The sequence below is a fragment of the Eptesicus fuscus genome, chromosome 16 (genome assembly GCF_027574615.1).
Source record: "Eptesicus fuscus isolate TK198812 chromosome 16, DD_ASM_mEF_20220401, whole genome shotgun sequence".
In the NCBI taxonomy this organism is placed as follows: Eukaryota; Metazoa; Chordata; class Mammalia; order Chiroptera; family Vespertilionidae; genus Eptesicus; species Eptesicus fuscus.
Window position 1 is genome coordinate 32744650 of NC_072488.1, and position 27119 is coordinate 32771768.

Genomic DNA, 27119 nt, shown 5'->3' on the forward strand with positions numbered 1-27119 from the left:
TCTATCATCTATCTATCTATATCTATCTATCTTGGCAGATCACCTCTGCATTTATAAGTTTGATTTATTTTATTCAACATCCAGTTTATTTTTATAGAGGAAGGTTTTTGGTTTATCTAGTGTGCTAGTCTATTACATTCTTTACCAGAATCCACCATATTTTAATTTTTCCAGTTGCCTGTGTAGATTTTGGTTGCCAATGTTAACAACACAAATAGATTTTAACTGATAAGTACAAGAAAAGCAAAAGGGGGGGGGTGTTATTAACTCTTGTAATTCATAAGTACAAGCTTTTCTGCTTCAGACATGGATAGATTTGAAGCAGTGTCACTAGGGTTTTAACTCTCTGCCTTAACCCTCCTGTCCTCAGTGTTGGATTTGATTTTCATATTTTATTTCCCATTTGGCTGAGGAAAGTGATTGCTACTATTTCTAGGGTTTTGTTACTTTTATAGCTTACTAGAGGCCTGGTGCACGAAATTCGTGCATGGGGGCAGGAGGGTGTCCCTCAGCCCAGCCTGCACCCTCTCCAATCTGGGACCCCTCGAGGGATGTCCGACATCCCTCTCACAATCCAGGACTGCTGGCTCCCAACTGCTTGCCTGCCTGCCTTCCTGATTGCCCCTAACCGCTTCTGCCTGCCAGCCTGATCACCCCCTAACCACTCTCATGCCAGCCTGATTGATGTCTAACTGCTCCCCTGCCAGCCTGTTTGCCCCCAACTTCCCTCCTCTGCCGGCCTGGTCACCCCTAACTGCCCTCCCCTGCAGGGTTGATCGCCTCCAATTGCCCTCCCTTGCAGGCCTGGTCCCTCTCAACTGCCCTACCTTGCAGGCCTAGTGCCTCCCAACTGCCCTCCCCTGCTGGCCATCTTGTGGTGGCCATCTTGTGTCCACTTGGGGGCAGGATCTTTGACCACATGGGGGCAGCTATATTGTGTGTTGGAGTGATGGTCAATCTGCATATTACTCTTTTATTAGATAGGAGAGAGGCCTGGTGCATGGGTGGGGGCCAGCTGGTTTGCCCTGAAGGGTATCCCGGATCAGGTTGGGGGTTCCCTTGGGGCGTGGGGCGGCCTGAGCGAGGGGCCTGTGGTGGTTTGCAGGCCAGCCATGCCCCCTGGCGACCCAAGCGGATGCCCTGGTATCTGGAATTTATTTACCTTCTACAATTGAAACTTTGTATCCTGGAGCGGAGCCAAGCCTCCTGCCTGCTTCGAGGCCGGCAGCCATTTCTGTTTGGATTTGTTTACCTTCTGTAATTAAAACTTTATAGCCTTGAGTGGAGGCTTAGGCCGGCCAGGGCAGGGGAAAGCTTGGCTTCTTCTATTGCCTTGGAAACCCAAGCCTCCCTCCTACTTTCTCCGTGGCTGTAGCCATCTTGGTTGGATTAATTTACATACTCGCTCTGATTGGCTGGTGGGCATGGCTGGTGGGCGTGGCTTGTGGGTGTAGCAAATTTAGGGTCATTTGCATATTACTATTTTATTAGATAGGATGGTCTATCTTGTCTAACTTAGCATTTTAACATCAAATCCTAGGAAGACTTTTTTATGACATAGTTGGGGCACTTTGCCACTTCTGAACTGGTTACTGTGGCCAAGTAGGCTTGTGTTTTCCAATTAGCCAAAGTGGTCATGTGCCTAATTCTGGTATATAAGGGAGGGTTCGTTGTGATAGGCAGCCCTCCTACGTCCTCATGAGGAGTGGGAGGTTTGGTTCCTCAAAGGGAAAACCAGATCAAGTTCCCAATACAAAAGAAATGCTAGGAAGGTAAATATCACATATGTGTATAGCACATTCCTTATCAGGTCATGAGATCTCTCATCAGAAATTTAAATGAGGATAGGAGACTACTACTTTCAATGCAGTCAGTGTGGGTGATCGATCATTCTTCTCATCCCCCAATAAGTCAAACAAGCTGTAACTTACCAAACTAGATCCCTTTCCCTCCACTGTTAAGTACTATCAGTTTCTGAAATCTCTGGAATCTGTTCATTTTTCTTTATATCTAACATGGATACTCTAGTTCAAGCTATAGTCCTCTCTCCTCTGGTCTACCAAAATTAAATCCTTACTTATCTATCAGTATCTACTGTGGTTCCCCTTCAGTCTGTTCTGCACAGTGTAGTGCAGTGATCTGTTCCAAATGCAAATCTAATTTTGTGTTTCCTGTCTTCCATATATACCTCAAATTTTTAAAAACCTTTCATTAGAAATTATAAACTAGATTTTCATCTAGCCCTTTACCACCTCTCCAACTAATCTTGCTCAAGCATTTCCTTTTATATAAATGAAATTATACATTCTCATAGTACCATCTACCTCTCCCTTTAACATTTATTATACTTACAGTTTTACACTTGTGTATGAATATTTGATGAATGTCTGGTTTCTCCACTAGATTATAAAAGCAGATCCCATGTCTGTTTTCCATGATCATTTAATTTCACTAACTAGAATGTGGCTTGGCTTCACAGTGGAAAATAAATATTTTTTTCATTAATTAACTGATTGATTACTGTAAAGAGAACTGCATGGTAACTAGGACAATTTATTTGTTGAACCTCTTTCTCCAAAAGCTTTCTAGTCAATTGGTTCTGGAGTTAGACTCTCCAGTATAATCTGACTTGGAGGTTTATAGAGAACATTGTGCAACTATCAAATGATAAGTATGGGGATGTTTCAAGAATATGTCAGTGCATGCTATGTTTGTGTGAAATAGAGTGAAAGGAATATTCGGATCATATAGTGGTCGGGATATACTGATTGAAATCAGCAGGGAGTAGGATTTTGGATTGGTTGGATATCTTCCCCCCCCCCCCAACAGAAATATAATATGTTATTTTTCTAGTTGAAATCCCCATTTTCCTTTTGTGCTTTTCTGCTTCTTATATTCTGTGTGGCTTAAAAATGTATTTGCTGCTGTGGCCACTTACTTTTAGAGAAGAAGCAAGAAGTTTTTGTACCAACTTATATCTCAGAAAGCAAAGACCATTGTCTAAAGTTGGTACTGTACTGTGTGGTCCACGGTTAGGGCAGGCCTATTTCTCCCCAGTCTTGGGCATCATACTGGGAAAAATAATTTGCCATTGGATGGGAGGAAAGGCTATTTTTACCTCTTCTTCTATGGCAGGACTGGGTCCCTTCTTCTGTGTATAGTTTTTGTTTTGTTTTGTTTTGTTTTTTTTCTCTCCTTAGATGTAGATGATCCATTCCTCCTGCAGTTCCGTTGGGACTACTGCATGAGTAAAAATGAAATGACTTCATGTGAATAAAGATGAAAAGAGACATTTAATTGATATAAGTTTAGTTTCTTTGTTATTGTAAAGATGTTTGGGTTCACAATTTATATATAATATTTACTAATATTGAAGTAATAATTTCTTCAACTGGTTAATCGCATTGCAGACATCAAAATGTTTAAGCATGGTTAAGGAAATTGTACATGTGTACCACTCTAAAGTACAAGGTATATATACTTTAGTGTAGTGGTGAAATACTTTTTACATCTATCATGTGAGTTAATAGAACAGTTGATAGAGTTGGGAGAAAGAAAAGGAAAAATGCTGGGAGTAGTGATAAGAGGATGCAGCATTTTGTAAACATACTGAAAATATACCTGGATAATTTGATCTTGTTCTCAATCCAAGCGCTGATTTTCAATTGTATTCAATACTAGTTTCACTTTTTTCCCTTTTCACTTCCCTTTAAACATCATCCTAATGCTTAACACAGTGCCTTGCATATTCCAGCCTCTTGATAAATGAATATTTGTTAGTTGAATGAAGGAATAAATGGATGTAGAGTGAACAGATGAATGACAAAATTCTAGACTTCACAATTCAAATAAATATACATGTCAACTTCCCTGATCAAGATTTGAAAACAGAGGACTCTGTTAATAACTTAAATAATGTAGACAAAAGTATTGATTTGATCTAAAAATTTAACAATGGAGTTTTCAGAAGTTGGATTACTATATCCAAAATGCAAGTGGTAAATAATAAAATGAAGTAAGATAGCTTGAAATGAGCTTACATTATGAAATATGTATTCTTTAATGTTGGGATAATTGATGGCTAGGCTCACAAGGTAATTTTTAAAAGATTTAGTTCTTATTCTAGCTTGACTTATTTTAGAATTTTACCAAGTAGAAATTGTTTTGAACTTCTACTTAAAATGAATCGGTTTTCATTTCTGAATTATCATAGATTTTAATTTAGTAAACTTTAATCAATAGATTTTACTATATATCATTTATTGGGTTTAATGCTATATATCTAGAAAATATTTTCCCTGACATAGATCTATGTGATTAATATCATTTGTTGGTGTTACTTATTTGAATATTTGAATATGGTTGTGATAAAGAGTGTGGACTATGGTGTCAGACAGATTTGGATTTAAATCCCCAATCTGCTACTTCTTAGAAAATTATTCAACTTGTCAAACCTTAGTAAGATCTTGTATAAAATGGAGATGATACCTGCTATAAGAGTTTTTTGGGAGGATGTAATAAACTAATATGTGTGAAGTGCTTAGCACAGTGTTTGGAATATAGTAGACATTCAGTAATTTGGAACTGTTTCCCCCCATTGTGTTTTGTTCTGCAGCTTTCCCCACAAATAAACCAGACAAAGATGCAAGACATGTAATTAAAGTGGTAAGTATTGCTCTTAAATTTGTATTTCACATAAAGTTGACTTTTTCTTTTCTACTTTATTTTTGTAAAAGTGTTTCTCATCATAGTTTTTATCATTTTACTTATCATTAAACCTAATGTTATGATGTAGATTCACGTTGTTAAAATTCGAAGACTGGAGAACTTTGTTCTTTTGTGTTAACATGTATAACCCTTGTATCTTATCTAGCTATAGATCCTCTTGTCCCTCCCCCACGTCCCCTTGTCCTTCCTATCTACTCTAGATGGTATGGTTGTTACCAGCAGGGGTGAGGTTTTGGTTTTGTTTGTATCCCCTGTATCTAGTGCAGAGAATGAAATACAGTAGGTACTCAGTAAAGGTGTTATGTAGAATGAACCACCAGGTAGTTTGCAGTGTATTATCTCCCCTGATGTGCCTGTTGGTACACATCGTGTGTCTGTGTATGTATATAGCTCTGAGTGCTTTTAATAAGTTCTTTCAATAAGACTACTTTCATGTGTAAGCATGTATAGAGATAGCATTATAATGTGTTAAAGTTAAAAATGAGATTCTTTTAAGTTTACTTAGTATTTTTTTTGGAGATTTTTAGTGGAAAGCTGGTGCCTGTGTTTTATAATAAATGATTAAAGTACTATTGTGTAATACATATGTATATTCATATTTTCCTAGTTGCAATACCAATTTTTAGGATTTAAAAAAAATAAAATTAATTTGTTCTTTTCTTTTATAGGAGTATCAAGAAAATGGCCCATTATTTTCAGAACTTAAATTTTACCAACGAGCTGCAAAAAAAGAATGTAGTAAGTAAAATTAGCAAAGAAATTTACTTCCATATATATACTTGCTAAAGTGAGTGTAAATATTTTTGTCTTTTTCTAGCCTTCTGGAAAATTCTTTTCTTTTCAATTGGAAATGTTATTGTAAAATGATTCAGTTAACTGTTACAACATATAAAAAAGACAGATGGTGTACAAGTTTTGATATTGTTGATTCAAGCTACCAAGAGTTCTCTAAGTATCTATATATATAAAAAGCCAGTGTCGTGATGACCAGGACAACCAAACGACCGGTCACCATGTGGTGCATTGAGCACCTCTCAGTTCCTCCCCCCAGCCCGTGAGCAGCGGCTTGCACGGCAGGGCGGGGCGAGGCAGTTCTCTCGGCTCGGTGGCTCTCACGGCTTGGCAGGGTGGGGCGGCTTACGGCTCCTGGCAGGTGGCTTGCAGCTCTTGGTGGCAGGGCAGGGCTCACGGCGGCCGCTCGCACACGATTCTGTGCGCTGGGCTTCTAGTAAAAAATAATAGAATGGAATTTAAAAAACAAAACACATCCATTTGGATAGGAAGGTTTCAAGGAAACATAATTAAAATGGGCAGTAGGTATTTAAACAAAAGGAATGATCTTATAATGGATTAGGATAGGTGTATAGATACGATTAAACGTTAAGATTTAGAAAATAAGTTAAAAATGCTAGAATGTAAATGTTAATTGGAGCTGAATATCAGATATGAAAACTTCCTGTTAAAGGATTTGAATGTGAAATGAGATGAGCAGAGCTAAAGAATAATAAAAACATTTTATAAACACTATGTTATACATGGACTAAGTGAAGCTTTAAGGAGGTTCATTTGAATAATGACTTTATAGTCAAGGTCCTTTACATTATGTTCAGGAAAAAGAATGATGAGTCTAGCCTCAATAATTAACTTTTTTCCCTAAGTAAAATCTTCTAAGCATTAATACTGTAGTCTTTACTGACTGCTTAAAAGTATGTCAGGGTGACAAATAGAATCCATTAAACTTGATTGTTTATCAGTAGAGCTGTCTTAATCGTTAAACATACATGATAGAAAAGTGAAAAATTAATAAGTTACCTGATTGTTTAAGTGGATTTGATTTTTTTCAAAGCTACATTTAATTAAAATAATTCTTTATAATATACTTTCAGGGTAAGAGGATTTCTCTGCCAAATTTCTGTTTTGTTTGTTTGTTTATTTGTTTTTACTACCATGGCCTTAGATTTTTAAATAATAAGGAATAAAATCCTTTGGTGGATAACATGTTATATTTAAAAATTTTACTAGCATAGAAGGGAATTACCTTTTTCATGAATACAAACATGTGTGTACATGATAACTATATTTTATGACTATGATTACTTTTGTTTTGGTTATAACATATTTAATTTAAAAATTCTCCAATAGAATTTTAAGCCATTAGATAGATATATTTAATATATAAAAGTTTTTTAGGAAGATCTTGTTTCTATTTAGGTTAGCTAAATAAGTTTTAATATCAATGTAAAAGTAAGAAATACCTTTCTAAAAACATATCTTTTTTTCTATTAAATTTGTCTTTGCAGTAAAAAAATGGATAGAATGCAAACAACTTGATTATTTAGGAATTCCTGTGTTTTATGGATCTGGTCTTACTGAATTCAAGGGAAGAAGGTAAAATGGAATTATTATTCTATATAATAAAAGGCTAACATGCAAATCGACCGAACGGCAGAACGACCAGTTGCAATGATGCGCTCAGTGTAGGACCTGCCCCCTGGTGGTCAGTGCACTCCCACCGGGGGAGTGCCCGCTCAGCTAGAAGCCAGGCTCCCGGCTGGTGAGTACAGTAGCAATGGCGGGAGCCTCTCCCGCCTCCGCGGCAGCACTAAGGATGTCCAACTGACGGCTTAGGCCTGCGCGAGAAGTGTTCCTAAGCCATCAGTTGGACATCCCCCAAGGGCTGGCTCCCAGACTGCGAGAGGGTGTAGGCTGGGCTGAGAAACACCTCCCCCAGTGCACCAATTTCGTGCACCAGGTCTCTAGTAATCAAATATTGTCCAATCACTATTACTAATGTGGCCAATTATCTGTTGCTATATAAAAAATTACCCAAACTGTGCTGTTTTTTAACAACAAACTGATATTATCTCTTTTTAAAAAAAAATATTTTTTATTGATTTCAGTGCGGAATGAGAGGGAGAGAGAGATAGAAACATTAATGATCAAAGAGAATCATAGATCAGCTGCCTCCTGCATGCCCCTCCCGCTCAGGGATCAAGCCTGCAACCTGGGCATGTACCCTGACCAGGAATTGAACCGTGACTTCCTGGTTCATAGGTTGATGCTGAGCCACACTGGATGGGCAAACTAATATTATCTTAATTTCTGTGGGCCCATCTATATATATATATAAAAGGCTAAGCAACCGTCCAACCAGCAGTTATGATGTGCAATGACCAGGGAGCAGATGCTCCGGCTGGTAGCTATGACATGTACTGATCACCAGGGGGCAGACGCTCAATGCAGGAGCTACCAAGTGCAGTGTCTTGGCAGCAGCAGTTCTCGGATGATGCACCCCAGAACCAGAGAGGAGGGAGCCTGATTCTGGGGTGCGTCACCCGAGAACTGCCCTCTTGCAATCCGGGACCCCTCGGGGGATGTCGGAGAGCCGGTTTTGGCCTGATCCCCGCAGGCCAGGCCAAGGGACCCCACCTGCTGGAGGGATCCTGCTCACTTCTCAGATGCCCTTCGAGCCATGGTGCTACCCCAGGTGCTGCTGGTCAGGGAGGGACTGTGGGAGGTTGGCTCCAGGGTGTGTCTGGCCCATCTCGCCCAGTCCCGTCCTGCCGGCCACCTTCTAATTAATTTCCTGTCAATGTGCATGAATCTGTGCACCTGGGCACTAGTTATCTACAATTGCCTTATCTGAATGGTTCTAGCTTAGGACTTCATATGAGGATGTCGTCAGCTGTCTGTTGGGCTGCAGTCATCTCAAGGTTCTGCTTTAAATCCAGTTATGTGGCTGTTGGCAGGCCTAAGAAGATCTGCTTCTAAATTCACTCATGTCATTGTTGGCAGGCCTCAGATCCTCTCCATGCAGGTCTCCCCATTGGTATTTCAAAGACATGGCAGCTGGCTTCCCCTAGACCACGTAACTCAAAGGAGGGAGGGAGGCGCACACACATACAGGAGCATACATCCAAGAAGAAAGCCAGTCTTTTTATAATCAAATGTGAGAAGTGATAGCCTATCGTTTCTACTGTATTCTCTTCGGTAGGAACAAGTCACTAAAAGTTGCCCATTCTCAAGAGAGAATTAATGAAGCTCTATCTCTTGAGGAGAGGCAAAACAATTTTTAGAAATATTTTTTAAACCACCAAATATAGCTAATCACATATAAATCACTAATAGTAATATTAAAAGAAACAAAGAAATGCTCTCATTTGTTAGGTACCCATTTTGGCCTTTCAACGGCCTTTTAAAATAGGTGATACTTTTTTCTTAGGTGAAAAAATAGGCTCAGAGGTCAATGCTTTGCTCAGATGGTCTTTAAATACTTTAAATGAAAACAAAATGAACAAACAATAATCTTGTAAGAAAATAAACGGCTGCCAAAAAGAGACTGAATGGCTAAGCATGGTACATCCCTATCATGCAATATTGTACAGCTCCTGAAGTCAGTCAGTCAGAGCTATACCCATTGACTTGGAAGGATTTCAGTGAGATCCTACTGAAAAACGTATGATGTAGAAGAGTGCATATAATAAGATTGCATTTTTGTAAAATGAAGACAAGTTTCTATATGTCTGTGCTTATGTGTGTACACATAGATAGATATAGAATAGGGTCCTCTGTGGGTGTGTAAGTGAAGGGAAGGAAAGAAGGGGTAGAGGTGCCAAACAGGAAGGAAGGAAAAAGTGCATTTAAGGAAAGGCATGTTTCTAAATGGATAGAGACAGTACACATGCTTTTATAAGGTCACAACCAAATATAAATAACATTTTCTGTATGGACAAGTAATTTGTTCAAGGCTTTATGGCGAGAAGGTAATGGAGTCAAAATGAACTAAATTCAGGACTATTTAATATAGAAAGATTTTTTCCCCCCTGTGATCTAAGACAGCGGTTGCCAACCAGTGGTCCATGGACCCCTGGTGGTCCGTGAGGTTGGAAAGCTTGGCGACCGCTGATCTAAGACAGTGTGGTCTAAGCACAGCATTCTCTTCTAGGAAACTAACTGCAAAGTAAAATACTAAATAACATCTTTCTGCAAAAGAACAGCATTATTTTTTTTAAATATATTTTATTGATTTTTTACAGAGAGGAAAGGAGAGGGACAGAGAGCTAGAAACATCGATGAGAGAGAAACATCGACCAGCTGCCTCTTGCACACCCCCTACCGGGGTTGTGCCCGCAACCAATGTACATGCCCTTGACCGGAATCGAACCTGGGACCTTTCAGTCTGCAGACCTACGCTCTATCCACTGAGCCAAACCGGTTTCGGCAGAACAGCATTATTAATGTACATTCGTTCTCTAATGGTTATATTGCATTGTTCTCTATTGTTAGATTGGGTATACTTTTTCTTTTTTCAGTTCATAAATAGAAAGTTTCAGGAATTGCCATCTTAAGATCTCTTTTTGACATCTTCCTCTTACAGTTACAGATTTATGGTAATGGAAAGACTAGGAACGGATTTACAGAAGATCTCTGACCAGAATGGTACTTTCAGAAAGTCAGTTGTCCTGCAGCTAGGTGTTCGGATGGTAAGAAGGAATGAGTTCTTTTACACGGCTCTATTTTCAGATTATTTGCTTGTTACAAAGTGTTGCCCTTTGTGGAATTATCAGGGGAGGAAGGATTATTGCTCTAGAAATGTCAGTTATAGAGAGTAAGGGGCTATTTTGGTGAAATTGATAGTGGTGGGCTCTGTAAGTAACAGAGTGTGCTGTGTTTGGCACTACAGATTCGATTAGACATTGGTTCTACCATCTGATTTTCCCCACACAGCTTTGTTTTACATACCAGAACAAGCTTGCATTCCTATAAGAATAACATCTCTTTTGTCAGTTATATTTATAATAATGCAAACTATAGCAGATTATATTATTTCCCATACTAAATGTGATGGTATGGGGGTGCTATACAGTTTTTATTATGAGTTTGGGATGGTGGCAGTAATTAGTATGGCAATGAATAATACATACTTTGCCAAATAAGGAGCAATGAAATCTTAATAGCACCCATGCACACATTTTGTTTATACCACATATTTGTCTTATCTTGTTTGTGTTCGGTTTGCCTAAGCCCCATTTTATTTATTTCCATTTTAAATAGAATGAAAATACTGGTGCCAGGTTGGGATGTGGCAAATAGAACTCACTAATTTTCCCATTTGTCCATTCACCCATCTACCCAGCCAGCAAATGTTTATTGAGTGTAAGTAACGTGCAAGGCTCAAGGGATTCAAAGATGAAACCAAGGTTTATCCTATTTCTATACAGAGGGAGAATGCCTTTCTCTGTGCTGATGGACAAGGTGTTCTGTTCTGGGGTCCCCAACACTTGATTTATAATTATTCCTTGAGAAAGGAATTGCTGAGTGGGCTTCAGGATTATTTCAGTTTAGATCTCTGATCTTATTGTGTTTTTGCTCTTGGCACAGTGTGACTTGGCCACCGGGCTGCTAGGAGCACAGGCATTGTTGAATCTTGGTGTTCTTTAATTAGAGTTTCCATTAAAACACTTGATACTAGTGGGCCATTTTACTTAACTTTTCTCAGGATGAGTAGCCAGTACATGTGATACTTTAGAGAAGATAAGTAAATGATTGCAAAGCATGTCACTGTCATGATTAATATGAAAAAAATAAAAGTAAATGTTACTCTAAACTCAAAATCTTCAAGTTGATCATGAGTTATAAATAGACATTAGTATAACCTTATTTATTTCTTTTCACAGTTGGATGTACTGGAATATATACATGAAAATGAGTATGTTCATGGTGACATAAAAGCAGCAAATCTACTCTTGGGTTACAAAAATCCAGATCGGGTAAATACAATATTAAACTTTGCTTTCATAAAGAGTCCTCAAAGTGCCATACTGAGATATTAAAAAAAAACACACAACTCCTAATCCAGATGGGTTTACAGATGAGGACTTAACATGATGAATGTTGTAATTTATCTTAACCTTGCTTATCTAACTTTTAATGCACTAAACTAATAAGTGATTAGGATGAGGAAATTGAGACTCAGAGGGTTAAATAATTTGCTAATGGGCAACTAGTTCACAAGTGGCTGAACAGGAATTTGACCTGAGCAAATACAAAGACCCATCAGTATCCAGTGGGAGCAGAGATGGGTTTTATGTAGAGAAAAAATAAAAAACTGTCACATTAGCCCCTCTTGTGTGCAAACAATTAAGCTTTCAATAGAGCAGCATTTCCAGTAGAACTTTCTGTGATGATGGACATATTCTGTATATTATTGTCCAGTGCAGTAGCCATTAGCCACATGTAAACATGTGGCCATTAAGCATTTGAATTGTGGGTACACCACCAAATGCTGGCTAGAACGTGGAGCAACAGGAACTCTTATTCATTGGTGTTGGGAATGCAAAATGGTATGACCACTGTGGAGGATCATTTGGTAGTTTTACAAATTGAACATATTCTTAATATTTGATTTAGCAGTTATACTCTTTGCGATTTTCCTGAAGGAGTTGAAAACGTAAAACCACACAAAAACCTACCCATAGGTGTATATAGCAGCTTTCTTTGTAATTGTCAAAACTTAAAGCAACAAAGATGTCCTTTAATAGGTGAATAGATAAATTGTAGCATATCTGGATAGGGCAGTATTACTCAATATTAAAAAGAAATGAGCAAGACATGAACAGGCATGGAGGAACCTTAAGTAATGCATATTATTAAGTGAAAATCTGTATAATTCCAATTACATAACATTTTGGAAAAGGCAAAACTATGGAGACATAGGGTTAGTTGGGTTTGTTTTTGTTGTTGTTAATGAGTTCTTATATATTTTGGATATTAACTCCTTATCAGATACATGGTTTGCAAATATTTTGTTCCATCCCATAGGTTGCCTTGTTATGTTGTTGATGGTTTTCTTGGCTGTATAGAATCTTTTTAGTTTGAGGTACTCTTGTTTGTTTTGGGTCTGTTGCCTGTGCTTTTGGTGTATATGCAAAAAATCATTGCTAAGACCTGTGTTTGTGAATTGGAAGAGTTAATATCGTTAAAATATCCTTACTACCCAAAGCAATTTACAGATTCAGTGCAATCTCTATCAAAATTTCAATGTCATTTTTTCATAGAAATAGAAAATACCATCTTAGAGTTTGTATGGAACTACAAAAGACCCTGAATAGTCAGAGCAATCTTGAGAAAGAACAAAGCTGGGGACATTATAGTTCCTGATTTCAAACTATATTACAATGCTAGAGTAATTAAAACACTATGCTATTGGCATAAAAACAAAACAAAACAGTCCAATGGAACAGAGTAGAGAGCTCAGAAATAAACCCAGGCATACATGATCAAGTAATCTTTGACCAGGGCACCAACAGGAAAAGGACAGTCTCTTCAAAAAATGGTGTTGGGAAAGCTGGATGTCTACATGCAAAAGAATGAAATTGGACTTTTATCTCACACTATACACAGAAATTAATCCAAAATGGATTAAAGACTTAAATGTAAGACCTGAAATATAAAACTAGAAGAAAACATAGGGGAAAAGTTGAATTTTAATTAATTTAAATTTTAAGAACTCCATGTGGCTAGTAGCCACTATATTAAAAATGAGTCTATAAAAAATGTAGTTGAATATTTAAGTGAACATTACATGAGGGAATACCTTGATTGTTCAGCGCGCCCATGCTCCATGTGTTTCTGTCCTCCAAACCGCCCGCTCAGTTGAAGAGGAGGCCTCACAGGTAGAGGAGGACAGTTTTCCACATCAGTATCAGGAGTGATAAATAGGCCTTCGGAAGCCTGTCATGACTTAGGGTTATGCTGGACTGACAATCAAGAGACCCGGTTTAGCCCAGTTCTGACACTGAGAGAATTGCAGCCCTCAGCAAATGATTTAACCTGTGTGGACTTCGGCTTTCTAGTGTATAATATGTGGGGCTTTGACTAGGTGGTCTCAAAAGTTCCTTCTAGTCCTAAAATTCTGTGATTCTCTGAAAACCTGTTTGTTTGTTTTTTAGTTTTATTTTTTATTTTATTTATTAAATTTATTGGGATGACATTGGTCCACATGAACGTATAGGTTTGAAAATGTGTTTTTCAAGTTCATTGCAGAAGGTAATGTTTCTAATAATGTTTCCCAGGTGTCTTGCCTGTTGTTGCATAGCTAAAGAAGTTCAAGTGTTTAAATTTAAGCAAATTTTAATGTTCTGGGAGCAGGAATCATAGCAACTGACCTGTGTCTTGCGGCAAATACTCACTTTCAGATTCCCTAGGATATCCGCAGGGTAGGGTCATAAGCCTCATTAAAGCTGCTTGTTCACTGTTTGCTAGAGGGAATTCTAACACAATCCATTTATCAATCACAGTTACTTGTAAGATGGAGTGTGAATGTGTTTGTAAGAACTTTGCATGATATGTGTACAAGATGTGTTTGCCATTTAGAGATAACCTTTTCTTTGTTGAACACGCATGAAATTTAGTCCTGTAACATATGTCCGTATTTCATTATCTCCAGAGGACTGTTATATGTCTTAGCTTGGTGTGATACCATACTATTACTAGATGGCACAGCTGGTACTGCTATTAAATTTATGTGGTATCAGGTGGATAGGGTTATACTCTGGATTAAATCACATGGTGGTGTATGTAGTCACATAGAGCATGCGTGTTATGTTCTTTGTAGTGAGGTTCTGCTGTATTATTTAGTTGAGTAAAGAGATAATGAAATTTGTTCATATGATTTTAGTTACTTGAACTTTAAACATTTTTTTTGAGTTTAATATTATTTAAAATATACACTTTTGCTGGATTATTTGTTTCAGTATAATTATTTGTCATATGAATTTGTTGTTTTTGAAATTTAATAACTTGTATGTATGTGGTATTCATAGATCAATTCTGTCACTTACTATTTTGGGATTCTTTCAGTATTATGTGTCAAATGAAAATAAAGTCATCCCCAAATTTTATTTCCATCACATATTCTATAATGTGTTAATACTACCATTTTTAACTCTGTTATCTGATACTTAATAGTGTTCCTGTTATCAGAATTTATTCTTAACATGTGTATATTATGATGCCTGATTTTAAATCAGATTAGATCCATATTTTTAAAATTCTCATTTCAAAATACTATGTAAATGACATCTATATGAATGTGGATTACTAAGTCTTATTGGAGAATGATGATGAGTAAAAAATATTGAAGAAAACAACCTCATAAAAATTTAGAAGCTATGTTCTCCATATTCAAAATTAGTATTTTGTGAAGCTTACTTGCCAGGACTGAGACTCTGAGACAGGTGAGAATTTGTTAAGTATGTAATTTTGCCTCTAGGCGGATACCTTTTTTTTTTTTAATTTTAAAAAATATTCCCAGTAATAGAGGATTCCATATACCCATCACTTTGACTTAAAAATTAAGGTTTTGAAATTTTGTTTTATCTATATTTTTGGCTGAAAATTTTAAAATAAATTATAGATATCAAGAAATTTTGCTTCCAAATACTTAAATATTTATTGCATTTCTGAAGAACAAGGACAGTTCATCATATTATAACAATGCCATTAACCACACTTAACAAAATTACATCATTCCTAATCTATAATAACAAAAGCATAATATGCTAATCAGACTGGACAGCCAAATGGCCTTCTGGATGTCCTTCCAGACGACCTTCCAGATGAAGCTGGGGCTGCAAGGGCAGAGGCAAGCCTCCGCGGCTGCTAGGGCTGAGTCCCTTGCACGAATTTCATGCTTCGGGCCTCTAGTTATCAAATAAAGTTTTATTTCTTCCACTTTCTTCTTTGCTCTAAAATTCAAGAGAAAAAGGGAATACAATTTCTATTCTAATTGTACTTAAGCTCTCTTTTCCTCTTTTTAAAAAATTACATATTGTAGTAGATTCCCTGCCACAACTTGCAGTAATTGAATAGCCTATATCGTGTGATCTCTTTGGCTCCCTTTAGCTTTCATTGCCTCTGACTTCCTGGATAAAACCAGTTGTTAGCCACAAATCTGACTTACGAAGCAATTGGTTCAGAACGAGGTGTGATTTTTTTTTTAGTAAATGTCCATCAAGAGGAGAAGTTTCTAGTCTTATAAACAGGGAAACAGGGATTGTGTCTGATTCACTGATGTGCATCCAGCAGCTGGCACAGAACATGCACATAATAAGCACTCAATAAATAAGTAATGAGAAACTGGGTAGGTTAATGCATAAATGAATTTACTACTCAGTGTTCAGGAATAACAGGTAAAGCCCAACAGGTATAGCCAAGTTCAGCAAATAAGCCATTTGTAGACTTCTTAAATTCCTGTTGGGAGAAATCTATCCAACTGTGTCAAGAGATCTTTACTGCTTCATATAGCCATTATGAGTGTTTCCTTATAGATGGAGATCTGTCAGCCTATTCCCAAAGAGAAACGGAGAATGGAGACTCCTGTTGGTGGAAGTGTGTCCCCTCAAGAGATGCTGAAGTCCCAACCCCTGGTATCTGTGAATGTAAACATATGGAAGTAGGATCTTTTTGAGTTAAGATAAGATGACTAGGGAAAAGTCATCTCATGATTGTCTTTCTTATAAAAGGGGAGACATCAGAGAGGAAAGACTATGCGAAGAGACAGAGAATGGCTTCTTCAAGCCGAGGAGCTGAGACTACCAGAAGCGTAGGAGAGAGGCATGGGCAGGTCCTCCCTCACAGCCAACAGCAGCCACCGGCCCTCCTACACCTTGGTTTTAGTCTTCTAGCCCCAGAACTAGGAGACAATAAGTTTGTATTGTTTAAGTCATCTAGTTTGTGGGACTTTGTTATAGCTGTCCTGCCAAACTAATTCAGGGACTTAGATATAAACCTTTGATTGGAAGTTGGATAATACATTTTCCAAAAAATGTTAATAAAAATCTCAGGATGATGTTCTGTTCCATGTAAGCTGTTAACACCTTAGCATGAATACCAGTGTATTTTGGCCATGTATGAACTTTGGGCACCAGAATAGGGGAAGAAAAAGGAAAGGGGAAAGTCAGAACAGAGGGCAGAAAGAAGTATTCTCTCTTATTTTCTCTGGGGCCAGTCCAGGCAAGGCCAAATCAGTTCATGTTTTTAACGTGATTTGTTCTTACACATAGGATCTTCAACCAGTTAGGCCCCTCCCTGTTTTGTAAAATGTAAGTCTCTCTTATTTTTTAAAAATTTATATTTTTCATCACCACTTATCTCCTCCATGCCCTCTTCCACCTCCATCCCTTCCCCCTGCAGTCACCACACTGTTGTCCATGAGTTCTCTCTCTTTTTTTCTCAAACTCTCCAGACCCCCAACACTCCACCCCCACCATCACCAGATCCATATGCCTCAAGCAGTTAGTTCTTTTTTTTTTTTTAATATATTTTATTGATTTTTCACAGAGAGGAAGGGAGAGGGATAGAGAGCTAGAAACATCGATGAGAGAGAGACATTGACCAGCTGCCTCCTGCACACCCCCACCAGGGGATGTGCCCACAACCAATGTACATGCCCTTGACCGGAATCGAACCTGGGACCTTCCAGTCCGCAGACCGACGCTCTATCCACTGAGCCAAACCGGTTTCGGCAAGCAGTTAGTTCTTAAATGTGTGGTGGGACCTCCGCTTTATGATACTGTCTACTTTTTTATTCTGGAGCTAAATGGTCTTGTTCAAGGTAGGAAGGAAGATATAAAAAGAGGGGTATTTACCTTCCCTTAATCCCAGGCAAAACATTTGATAGAAGATGGTGACTATTTGCATAACTTTCAATTATGTTGGGGATTATTCAGTGTAGCATAGTTTTAAGGCCAGAAGCTCTGGAATCAGACACCCTGGCTCAGAGTTCTGGCTCTGCCTCTTGTTAGCTCTTTGTTCTTAGCCTTATTATTTACCTCTCAGTTCTTCCACGTCCACGTCTAAAAATAAGGATAATAGTACATCAAAGAGATATTTTAAAGATCAAATGATTTAAACATGTGAGATTCTTAGACCAATATCAAGCACATAGTAAACAGTAAGTAATAGATAGAAAAATAATATTTTTTATAATTGTTAGACTTATGACAGTAGGATATTTTATTGGGCTCCTCAGCAAGTATTTGGATTTATGGAGAAAAGACATGATGTTCTGATTATTTGTTAAGAAAATGGTATTGAATTAGACTTAATAATTGAAGTTCTGTCCAGGAATGAAGTTTGATCATAGACATCCACCAAAGAACTGTTTATAACCAAAATATTTGAGCATCCTGACCCACAGAAGGCTACATATAGGTTTTTTTCTTCCTTTTACCAGTTAGAATGGGAAAATGGCATTTCTGAATATACTCATTGGGTTGTATACATTGGATGGGTTAAGAGGTACCCCTGTTTAGGGTCTCTGCGTTAAGAATGGCCTCATTGCTGGCAACCTCAAATACTGTCTTTGAAGACAATAGAGTTGTAGTTAATGTAGAACAGGGAGCTGTTTTGAGGGTTGGATGGCTGTGTTTATGTAGACACAGCTTATATGTGGTGAATGTTTTTATAATATTATAGCAATGACAGATTATATCAGCTAACATTCTGTGAGTATCTGCTGTTTACAGATGTACCATGCTCTGAGAATGCTTCTGACATGTTGAAGTCTCAAGTTCAGATTTGATTTAGACAAAGAGGGAGGCCATAAATTGGATGCAATTCAGATTAGCCTCTTCCATTGCCTATTTGTTGAAGGACAGACACAAGTTACATGCTTTGATATCACACTAGAAATTATAAAGAGAGGTTCTTTTGTATAATCCTTGAGAACTTGTGTCAAAAGGACAAATTGGAAATAGACTATAATTGGAAAGGTTTTCTTTTATAGGTGAACGCATTTTTAGTAAAGGAGCAATTCTGAGCCTCTGAATTATTGAGGGAATTTCAACCTAAAGTCATCAAAGTATATTAAGTCACAGCCCTAGTTGATCAAATAGGCCTCCATATGTTGCTGAAAGAACCAGGTTGGAGTAGAAAAGCAAGTCTTGGAATAAAAATGCTAATATCATTTCAAACACTGCTAAATATACCTCAGTATGTTGTTATGATGCTTGAGTGTATGGTACCATTTAAGGGATCATATACTTGGGCCTGATGGAGCAGTAGATGGACAGATAATGATTTGTAAGAGATACAGCTTTTCTGCCTCTTCTCCATATAACCTCAGGGGCATGTCTTTTATTCTCTCTCCTCTCTCTCTCTCTCTGAAAGTAAATATAAATAAGATGATAAAATTCCAAATTTGAAGTATGAGTGGTTATGAGAACTAGAAGAAAGAAAAACCCAACATTATGAAGCAGATATTTTAAGTATAAGAACATGTCACATCTATCATTAACCAGACATTGCAGGGTTTTTACCGCTCACTAAAAGATAAGGTCAGACTATGTTTTTGAAAAACATATCTTTGTGTTTATTCTAATAAACATCATGTTTGAAAAGTAAGCTGGCAAGTTTTAAAAGTTGTATTTTTTGTCTAGGCTGAATAGTGGTAACGTACATGTATCATTTGTAGCATTATTTTACTGGCAGAAACAAGGTAGGGATGTTGCGTAGAAGCAAGGAAGTACTATATCCTATATAATAAAAGGCTAATATGCAAATTGTTCCCTTGGGAGATTGGCTGGGAGTTCGATCGCTCACTATGACATGAGCTGACCACCAGGGGGCGGCGTGGAACATGGCAGGTGATCAGCGGCAGCGGTGGCAGGGGTGCTGAGGGAGCGAGGGAAGGAGGAGGCCAGGAGGCAGGGAACCTGATCGGCCCTAATCGCCAGCCAGGCTTAGGGACCCTACCCATGCACAAATTTCATGCACTGGGCCTCTAGTAATATAAATAATAGGAAGCACAGATTTATATCAAAACATAGTAGTATCTATGAGGCTACATGCAGGTTTTATAACAGATATGCATGATTTTCGTGAACATGCTGCTTACTCATTTCATGCTTCTTTCTCCTTTTGGCATATGGTGATTTTCGTTAGTCAGTAAGCATTTAGTTTATTGTGAAGATTTTCACATTACAGTATCTTGTTGATAGAATAGGAAAATATTATACCATATTCAAGTAAGATAAATGCTGGCCTTCTTGTATAAGAGCCTCTACAGTTGCTGAGTACCTCTATATGTTCTTCTGGAGTTTTTAAAGTGTTTTCTAAATTGTCATTAAAACAGAGTCATGAGTAGTGACTGTCTCCCCAGTAGTATAATTTCCATCAGTCTCTGACAATGAGAGCTTAACTGACACATTTCTTGCTAGAACAGGTTATGCTAATGAAAAGGATTTATTTATATTAAATATTCTAGATTATGCTAAGGTATTAGATTGTACACAAAAATATTAAGTCCTTGAAAAGTGAATCACATTTTGGGACAATATATACACATATTTCTTCTCTAATGTGAATTTGCAAAGTGGAGGTAACATAGTAATGACATTACCGATGGGCAGTGACGTTTGTTCACATTAGCGCCTTCTTTCTTCTCCAGTGTCAGAATCTCTTGCGCCATTCTCCAGCTGACATGTTCGTGGCCATCGTATCATATGTTGAGAAATGCTTCCATCTGAGTCAGTGTGGCTGCTTGGTGCTTAGGATTCCTGGTCATTTGATTCCTGATGGGAAGGAGTTCTTTACTTTTTCCATCCACAGTGAATCCTCCCATACCTCTTTCATGGACTATGATTATATTCCTCTAAATGCACTCTCTGCTTCCGTTGCCTCATTATGCTGCTGCCAGTGCTGATAATACTATTACTTGCAAAATACCTTTGGGAACTTCTGTTTGCACACAACAGTCATACCCCGTTTCTTGGTGGGGTTTCAAAGCTTTCTATAAACTAATGCTAACCAGTTTTTCTCTCTGGTGTTGTGTTCCAATAAGCTCTCCACTCCCAGCACATGCTGACCTATACCCTGGCTTTCCTTCTTGCATTATTTCTTCTTCCCTGATTCCATTTGTGGAAATATTAGGTACTAGAGGCCTGATGCACGAAAATTCCTGCTCTTGGCGAGGGGAGGTGGGTGGGGGCCCCGGGGGGTGTCCCTCAGCCCGGCCTGTTCCCTCTCGCAGTCCGGGAACCCTGGGAGAATGTCCAACTATTGGCTTACGGGAGCTGGCCTAAGCTGCAATCGGACATCCTCAGCACTGCCACAGAGGCGGGAGAGGCTCCTGCCACCGCCGCTGTGCTTGCCAGCCGTGAGCCCTGTGAGAGCGCACTGACCACCAGGGGGCAGCTCCGGCCCCCGCCTCACCACCACTGCTGCCAGTCACTGCTGCCCCTGATCGCCGTCCCCTCCCTCTGCTGACTGGCACCCGTCTTAGCTGACCTGGCACCGCCCGCTCGCCAGGTCGATTTGCATATTAGGCTTTTATTATATAGGGTTTTTCAAGGCTCAACTTTCTTTTCTCTGAGTTCCCCAATTCAAAATACCCTCTCCTTGCTCTAAAATACTATTAAATGTAAATCTAATATATTTTTGTCAGAGTACATGTTACCTCTAGACTTGTAGATGTGGTTATGCCATCTCCCTTCCTGTATGTGGGAAAATGCTCAGCCTTCTGGTCAGACTGATTGAGGTTCAAATCTCAACTTTGCCAATTACTGTAAGTTTGTTTTGTACAGAGCACCTAACCTCATCCTATTTTTTCATCCTCAAGGTATCTTAAAATAGTTTAGTCTTAGGGTCATGAGGGTTAAACAATTACACTTCTGTGAAGCATTTGATGCTTTCACATAGCAAGTACAGTTGACCCTTGAACAATGTGAGGGCACAGACAGCCCCGCCCCCACTTCTGCACAGCCGAAAAGCTACATATGACTTGACTTCTTCAAAACAATAGCCCACTGTTGATTAACATGTATTTTGTATGTTATATGTATTATGTACTGTCCTCTTACAATAAACTAAGCCAGATAAAAGAAAATGTGATTAAGGAAATCACATTCTCACATTAAGAGAAAATACATTTATGGTATTTATTGAAAAAAAAAATCTATGCAGTTCAAGCCAGTGTTGTTCAGTTCACAACTATATTCAAAATAATATGCATTCATTTTTCTTTTTTTTTAATTACAGTTGTCAATAGTTTATCATGCTTGGCACTCAGCTGTCTATTGAAAAGAATTTACATCAGTTTGTCCAATTATTACCATCAAGTCTAATCAATGGAAATTTATTTAAGCCTGCTGTGCACAAGACCTTAGAGTGGGTGCTGTTGGTGAATACAAACAAGTTATATAACATTATCCTTCCTTTTGTTCACTAGGAACTTACAGCTTGTAAATGTGGGTCCAAGACATAAATAAAAGTAGAATAACTTCGTGCATTTTAAAATAGTAAATCCATGTGGACACAAATGAAAACCCAGTCAGCTGCCTGTTGGTGAAAGGGATCTATTCCCTAGCATTCATCAGTGGTGAATCCAGGGAGTAAACTGTGAGTCCAGAAGGTGTGGTAGGAAGTAGAGGAGAGCACCTGGGTGGCCAAATTGAAGACAACAGCCCTTCCCATGCACTTCCCTTCAAAGCGCCATCACCGGTGTTCTTCCATTGCTAGTGTCACCCATCCGTTTGGAAAGTTAAAGCAATGTAAGCGCCTACAACATTAGGAAGCAAAGGAGATGGGGAGTAAAGGTTTAAGTGCAGAACACGAAGTGAGGCATACATGGGGGCACATGTAGATAAACAGGATGTTGTATTTGAGGCAGGCTTGTTTAGTATAGGAAAGTTGTATTTTTCACGGTCATCAAAAACAACTTTGTTTTCATCTTTTTGTGTGTGTAGCGCTTTTAATCAAGGCTGTGATTTACAGACCATCTGTGTCAAGTCCAGTTCTCAGAGGAACAGATGCTGAGACGGAATTAGGAGTGTAATGGCTTTATTGGGGAAGGAAGTATATTACCTATGAGAGCAAAAGGACAAGAAGCAGGATTGGACAAGGGATGCTTTCAGAGTGGGGCGTTGATATGACACCCAGGAAAGGAAAGGGGACAAGGAGGATTGAGCAGGGAGAGCTCAGACTATGATGCAGTTCTGACAAAGCTCAGCTAACCCTCAGGGAGCAGCAGAAGAACCAATGTCCACAAGAAGAATCTCTGATTAGGTAGAATAGGCCACACAGCACCCCCCCTCCCACACACACCCCTCCCCCGCCCCATGGTCATTGTCGGACAGGAGCTGCCCAGGAAGAGTGTAGCCTTGGCTCACATGCTCTGGCGATTCCTAATGATCCCGCCTCAGGAGGTTTTCACTTTGTTGTGCTCCTCACAGGTGATAGGCCAGTTCTTTCTTGATGGGATTACACCTCAGTGGCTGACACACTACCTTAGGTAATAAGATAATAAAATCAAAAGTCCATGAAAGCATTAGCTCAGATTAGGTGTGTGTGTGTTTTTTGTGTGTGTGTGTGTGTGTGTGTGTGTGTGTGTGTGTGTGTGTGTGTGTTGTTTTTTTTTTGGGGGGGGAGGGGGTGTGCTAAGAAATTTATTAAAACAAAACCCTTTGTAGAAGCAGGACTTGGTGAGTGTTGGTAACTTGCATTATTTGGGTATATCACATTATTTTTCACCTGTTAAATGTGGATAATGACACACATCATCTCTACCTACCTTACAAAGTTTTTGTTTTTTGTTTTTTTAGAAGAAAGCATATCTAAGAAAGGTGAGAAAAAAAAATGAGTACCATGTAGAAATGTGAGGGGCAGTACAGTGTAAGGAAAGGGAAGCAGGAAGGGCTGTCCTTTTACTCATAGAGAAAGGAAACCGTTACCAAATTCAGAAAAGTTGCCTAGAAAGAAAATCATTGAAAATGCATTAGGGAGCTAGATTTTAAATTTTCTTGTGCCTAGTCTTATTATAATGCAAATAATCTTCTACCTGGTAGGTGATCTTGAGTTTCCTACTACTAGCTTCTAAAACTTAAAGCACATTATATGTATTTATATTTAAAGTAAAAAATATTAACCAGTTATTTTTTATTTCACAGAAAATAAAAAGGATAATATAAAAAAAAGTTAACTGAAACCAAGTTTTTCTTTAGGTTAAAGGTTGGTTAACTTTCTCTGTAAAGAGCCAGATAGTAAATATTTTAGTTACATCATGTTTTTCTTTTTTCACAATCCTCTAAAGATGCAAAAATTATTCATTGCTCAAAGGCATATAAAAACAGGGCCTACACTGCAACCCTACTGTAGATTAAGTCCTGCTTAAACTTAGATTTTACTTCAACAAAATTTCAGCAATGGGCAGAATCCCAAATTGTATGTTGTATTAAAAAAAAAAAGAAAATGGACTTTGAAGTCTTATTGGTATGGATTTGAATCCTGCTTCTATTTACTGGCTCAGTGACTGGGGCAAGTTAACTACTCAGATGCTCAGCTTTCTCATATGTAGAATGAGACCAATGCTACCTGGCTGGGTGATTGATTAGGTTTAATGAAATAATTTGTGAAAGGTATTTTACTCAGTGATTATCACATAATTAGAACCTCAATAAATGTTGCTTCCTTTCTTTCCTTCCTTATCTTGTTTGACATTTCCCTGCCTTTTTTTTTTCTTTCTTATTTTGAATAGTTCTAACACTATTCTATACTGTGTATTTCTATGAAGTTATCTTTGTAGAAATTCTCACTTTGACCTAATTTGAGACAAAATAATTTGTCAACACTTTGTACAGATTATTGGCTTTACTTCCTCTACATCAAATCTCTACCCACCAAATGCAGTCATCCTAAATTTCTTTTATTAATGCTTTACAACCTATCATTTTAAAATATTGATAGATTCTAGTAGTAAAACTTTCATGAGAATTTTAGAGAATTTAATTCTCATTGAACCTATAAAAATATAAATATTTCTAATCATAGGCTAAACTAGTAGATAAAAATACAAACTGAAAAAATAAATATATGTAGTAGGGTGAAGATAGATAGATGTTTGTTTTGTTATTTTGTTCCATAGCCTTCTGTGATTGTTTGACTTCTACCTACAGCTCTATTAAGACCACCAATTATGCACCCAATATTGGAGCACCTAATATATAAATCATATATGAACAGATCTGAAGGGAAAAATAGACAGGAATACATTAATGGTCAGGGGCTTCAATACCCCACTTTTGACAATGGATAGATTATTCAGACAGAAAATCAATGGGAAAACATTGGACTTAAACTGCATGTTAAATCTGATGGACCTGATAGGCATACAATACATTCCATCTAACAATAGAATACACATTCTTCTCAGGTGCACATGGAGCAATCTTTAGAATAGATCTTGTTAGGGCACAAGTCTTGGTAAATTTAAGAGGATTGAAATCATACCAAGCATCTTTTCTAACCACAATGATATGAAACTTGAAATCAGTTACAAGATGAAAACTGTAATATTCACAAATATATGGAGCTTAAACAACATGCTCCTGAACAACCAGTATGTCAAAGAAGAAATCAAATGGGAAGTACAAGAAATACCCACAGACAAATGGAAATGAACACAGCATTTCAAAATTTATGGGATGCAGCCAAAGCAGTTCTAAGAGGGAGGTTTATAGCAATAAACTCCTACATTAAAAACAAAGAAAGATCTCAAATAAAACAATCTAACTTTATACATAAAGGACATAGGAAAAGGACAAACCAAGTACAATGTTATTAAAGGGAAGGAAATAATAAATTTCAGAGTGAAAATAAGTGAAATGGAGATTAAAAAGATAATAGAAAATATCAATGAAACTGAACTGTTTTCTTGAAAACAAAATAGACAAACCTTTAGCTAAACTAAGAAAAAAAAGAAGACCCAAATAAATGAAGTCAGGAATAAGAGAAGAGACATTACAACTGATAACACGGATAAGTATCGTAAGAAACTACTATGAACAATTATATATAAACAAATTAGATAACCTAGAAGAAATTCCTCGAAAGATATAACCTATCAAGATTGAATCATGAGCTGTAGCCGGTTTGGCTCAGTGGATAGAGTGTCGTCTTGCGGACTGAAGGGTCCCAGGTTCGTTTCTGGTCAAGGGCATGTGCCTTGGTTGCGGGTGTGTGCAGGGGGCAGCTGATCGATGTTTCTCTCATCAATGTTTCTAACTGTCCCTCTCCCTTCCTCTCTGTAAAAAATAAATAAAATATATATTTTTAAAAAAGATTGAATCATAAAGAAAGAAAAAAAATCTGAACAGAACAATGACTAGTTGGGAGATTTAACCAGTAATAACACACACACACACACACACACACACACACACACCTCTCCCAGCAAAGAAAAGTCCTTTCTCAAGGTCCTGGGTGTCATTCCTTTAAAATACAATCTTTAAGAAACATTGTGCTCCTATCCCTTCAATCTCTGAAGGAGGGTAGGGCCTAAGCACAAATTAACAAACATAGGTAACCTAGCCACTTTGACCAACCTCCCCTAATATCCTCCAGTACTTTTCACTAGCCTGCCCAGAGCTTAAAAAACTTTCCCACCTTTGTTTCAGCGGAGTTGAGTTTAATCTATCTCCCCTATTGCAATGGCCTTGAATAAGGTCTTTCTTGTCTTTTTAGCATGTGTAGTGCAGTGCAATTTCCTTCCAACAGTGACTGAGAGTGAAAACTCTGGAGTCAGACTCTGGCTCCATTTTACCACACAAGTCACATAATCTCACTAAGCATCAGTTTGCATGAGTGAGCTGGAGATGATGCTTCCTACATGCAGGATTTCTGTGGAGGATGGCATGGGCCAAGGAATGTAAAGCTCTTAGCATGCGCTGATGTAGTATATTAAGTACTTCATGAAGTTTAATTTAGGCCTTATTGTTTTGGCTAATGACTACATGAAAAGCTTCTTGATGGCTCTTTTTTATTTTTAAGTAAACTACTCTAGTGTAATATATATTTCTGTTTTTCTAAAGTATCAGTATGTACATTTCTGGGATATCTACTTTGTAAAGTGAAGCCTATCAATTTAGTTCTTGAAATAAATAAAGATAAAAAATGCATCATAAATAGTGAAAGCAAGCAACCAGTTGCACATCTGATCCTGAAGTCTAGTTACTTAGAGCAGAGGGATCAGTTACTTCTGAGACCATGTAGAGAAACAGCATCTGTGGGCGAGAGACAAAACTAAAATACCATGTTTTCAGACACTAGCAACCTATGTTCTCCAACAAATGAAGAAAACGCTGTGCTGTATATATTTTGAAGTTCAAAATACCTCCTACTTAAGCTATCCTGAAACCAAAACCTTACAGAAACTAAAAGATACTTTTAATAGATATATTTTTAAATGCAAGTTTTATTTATTTTTTTTCTTTTAGATCTATTTTTATTGATTTCAGAGAGGCAGGGAGAAGGAGAGAAACATCAATGATGAGATAGAATCATTGATCAGCTGCCTCCTGCCTGCCCCACAATGGGGATCGTGCCCACAACCCAGG

The 27119-nt window shown here is 37.9% G+C and overlaps 1 protein-coding gene across 9 annotated transcripts in view; it reads left to right on the plus strand.

The window, feature by feature from the left end:
* The window catches only part of VRK2 (VRK serine/threonine kinase 2), a 79183-nt gene that overhangs the window by 14709 nt on the left and 37355 nt on the right, over positions 1-27119 (plus strand). For 7 of the 9 annotated variants that reach the window (XM_054728558.1, XM_054728556.1, XM_054728553.1 and 4 more), the window contains exons 3-7: positions 4616-4665; positions 5397-5466; positions 7029-7116; positions 10106-10211; positions 11406-11498. In XM_054728558.1, the coding sequence (XP_054584533.1) occupies positions 4616-4665; positions 5397-5466; positions 7029-7116; positions 10106-10211; positions 11406-11498 (407 nt within the window). Of the gene's footprint in view, positions 1-4615; positions 4666-4898; positions 4953-5396; positions 5467-7028; positions 7117-10105; positions 10212-11405; positions 11499-27119 lie in introns of those variants that run through there. The other 2 variants (XM_054728557.1, XM_054728561.1) reach the window with 2 other exon arrangements.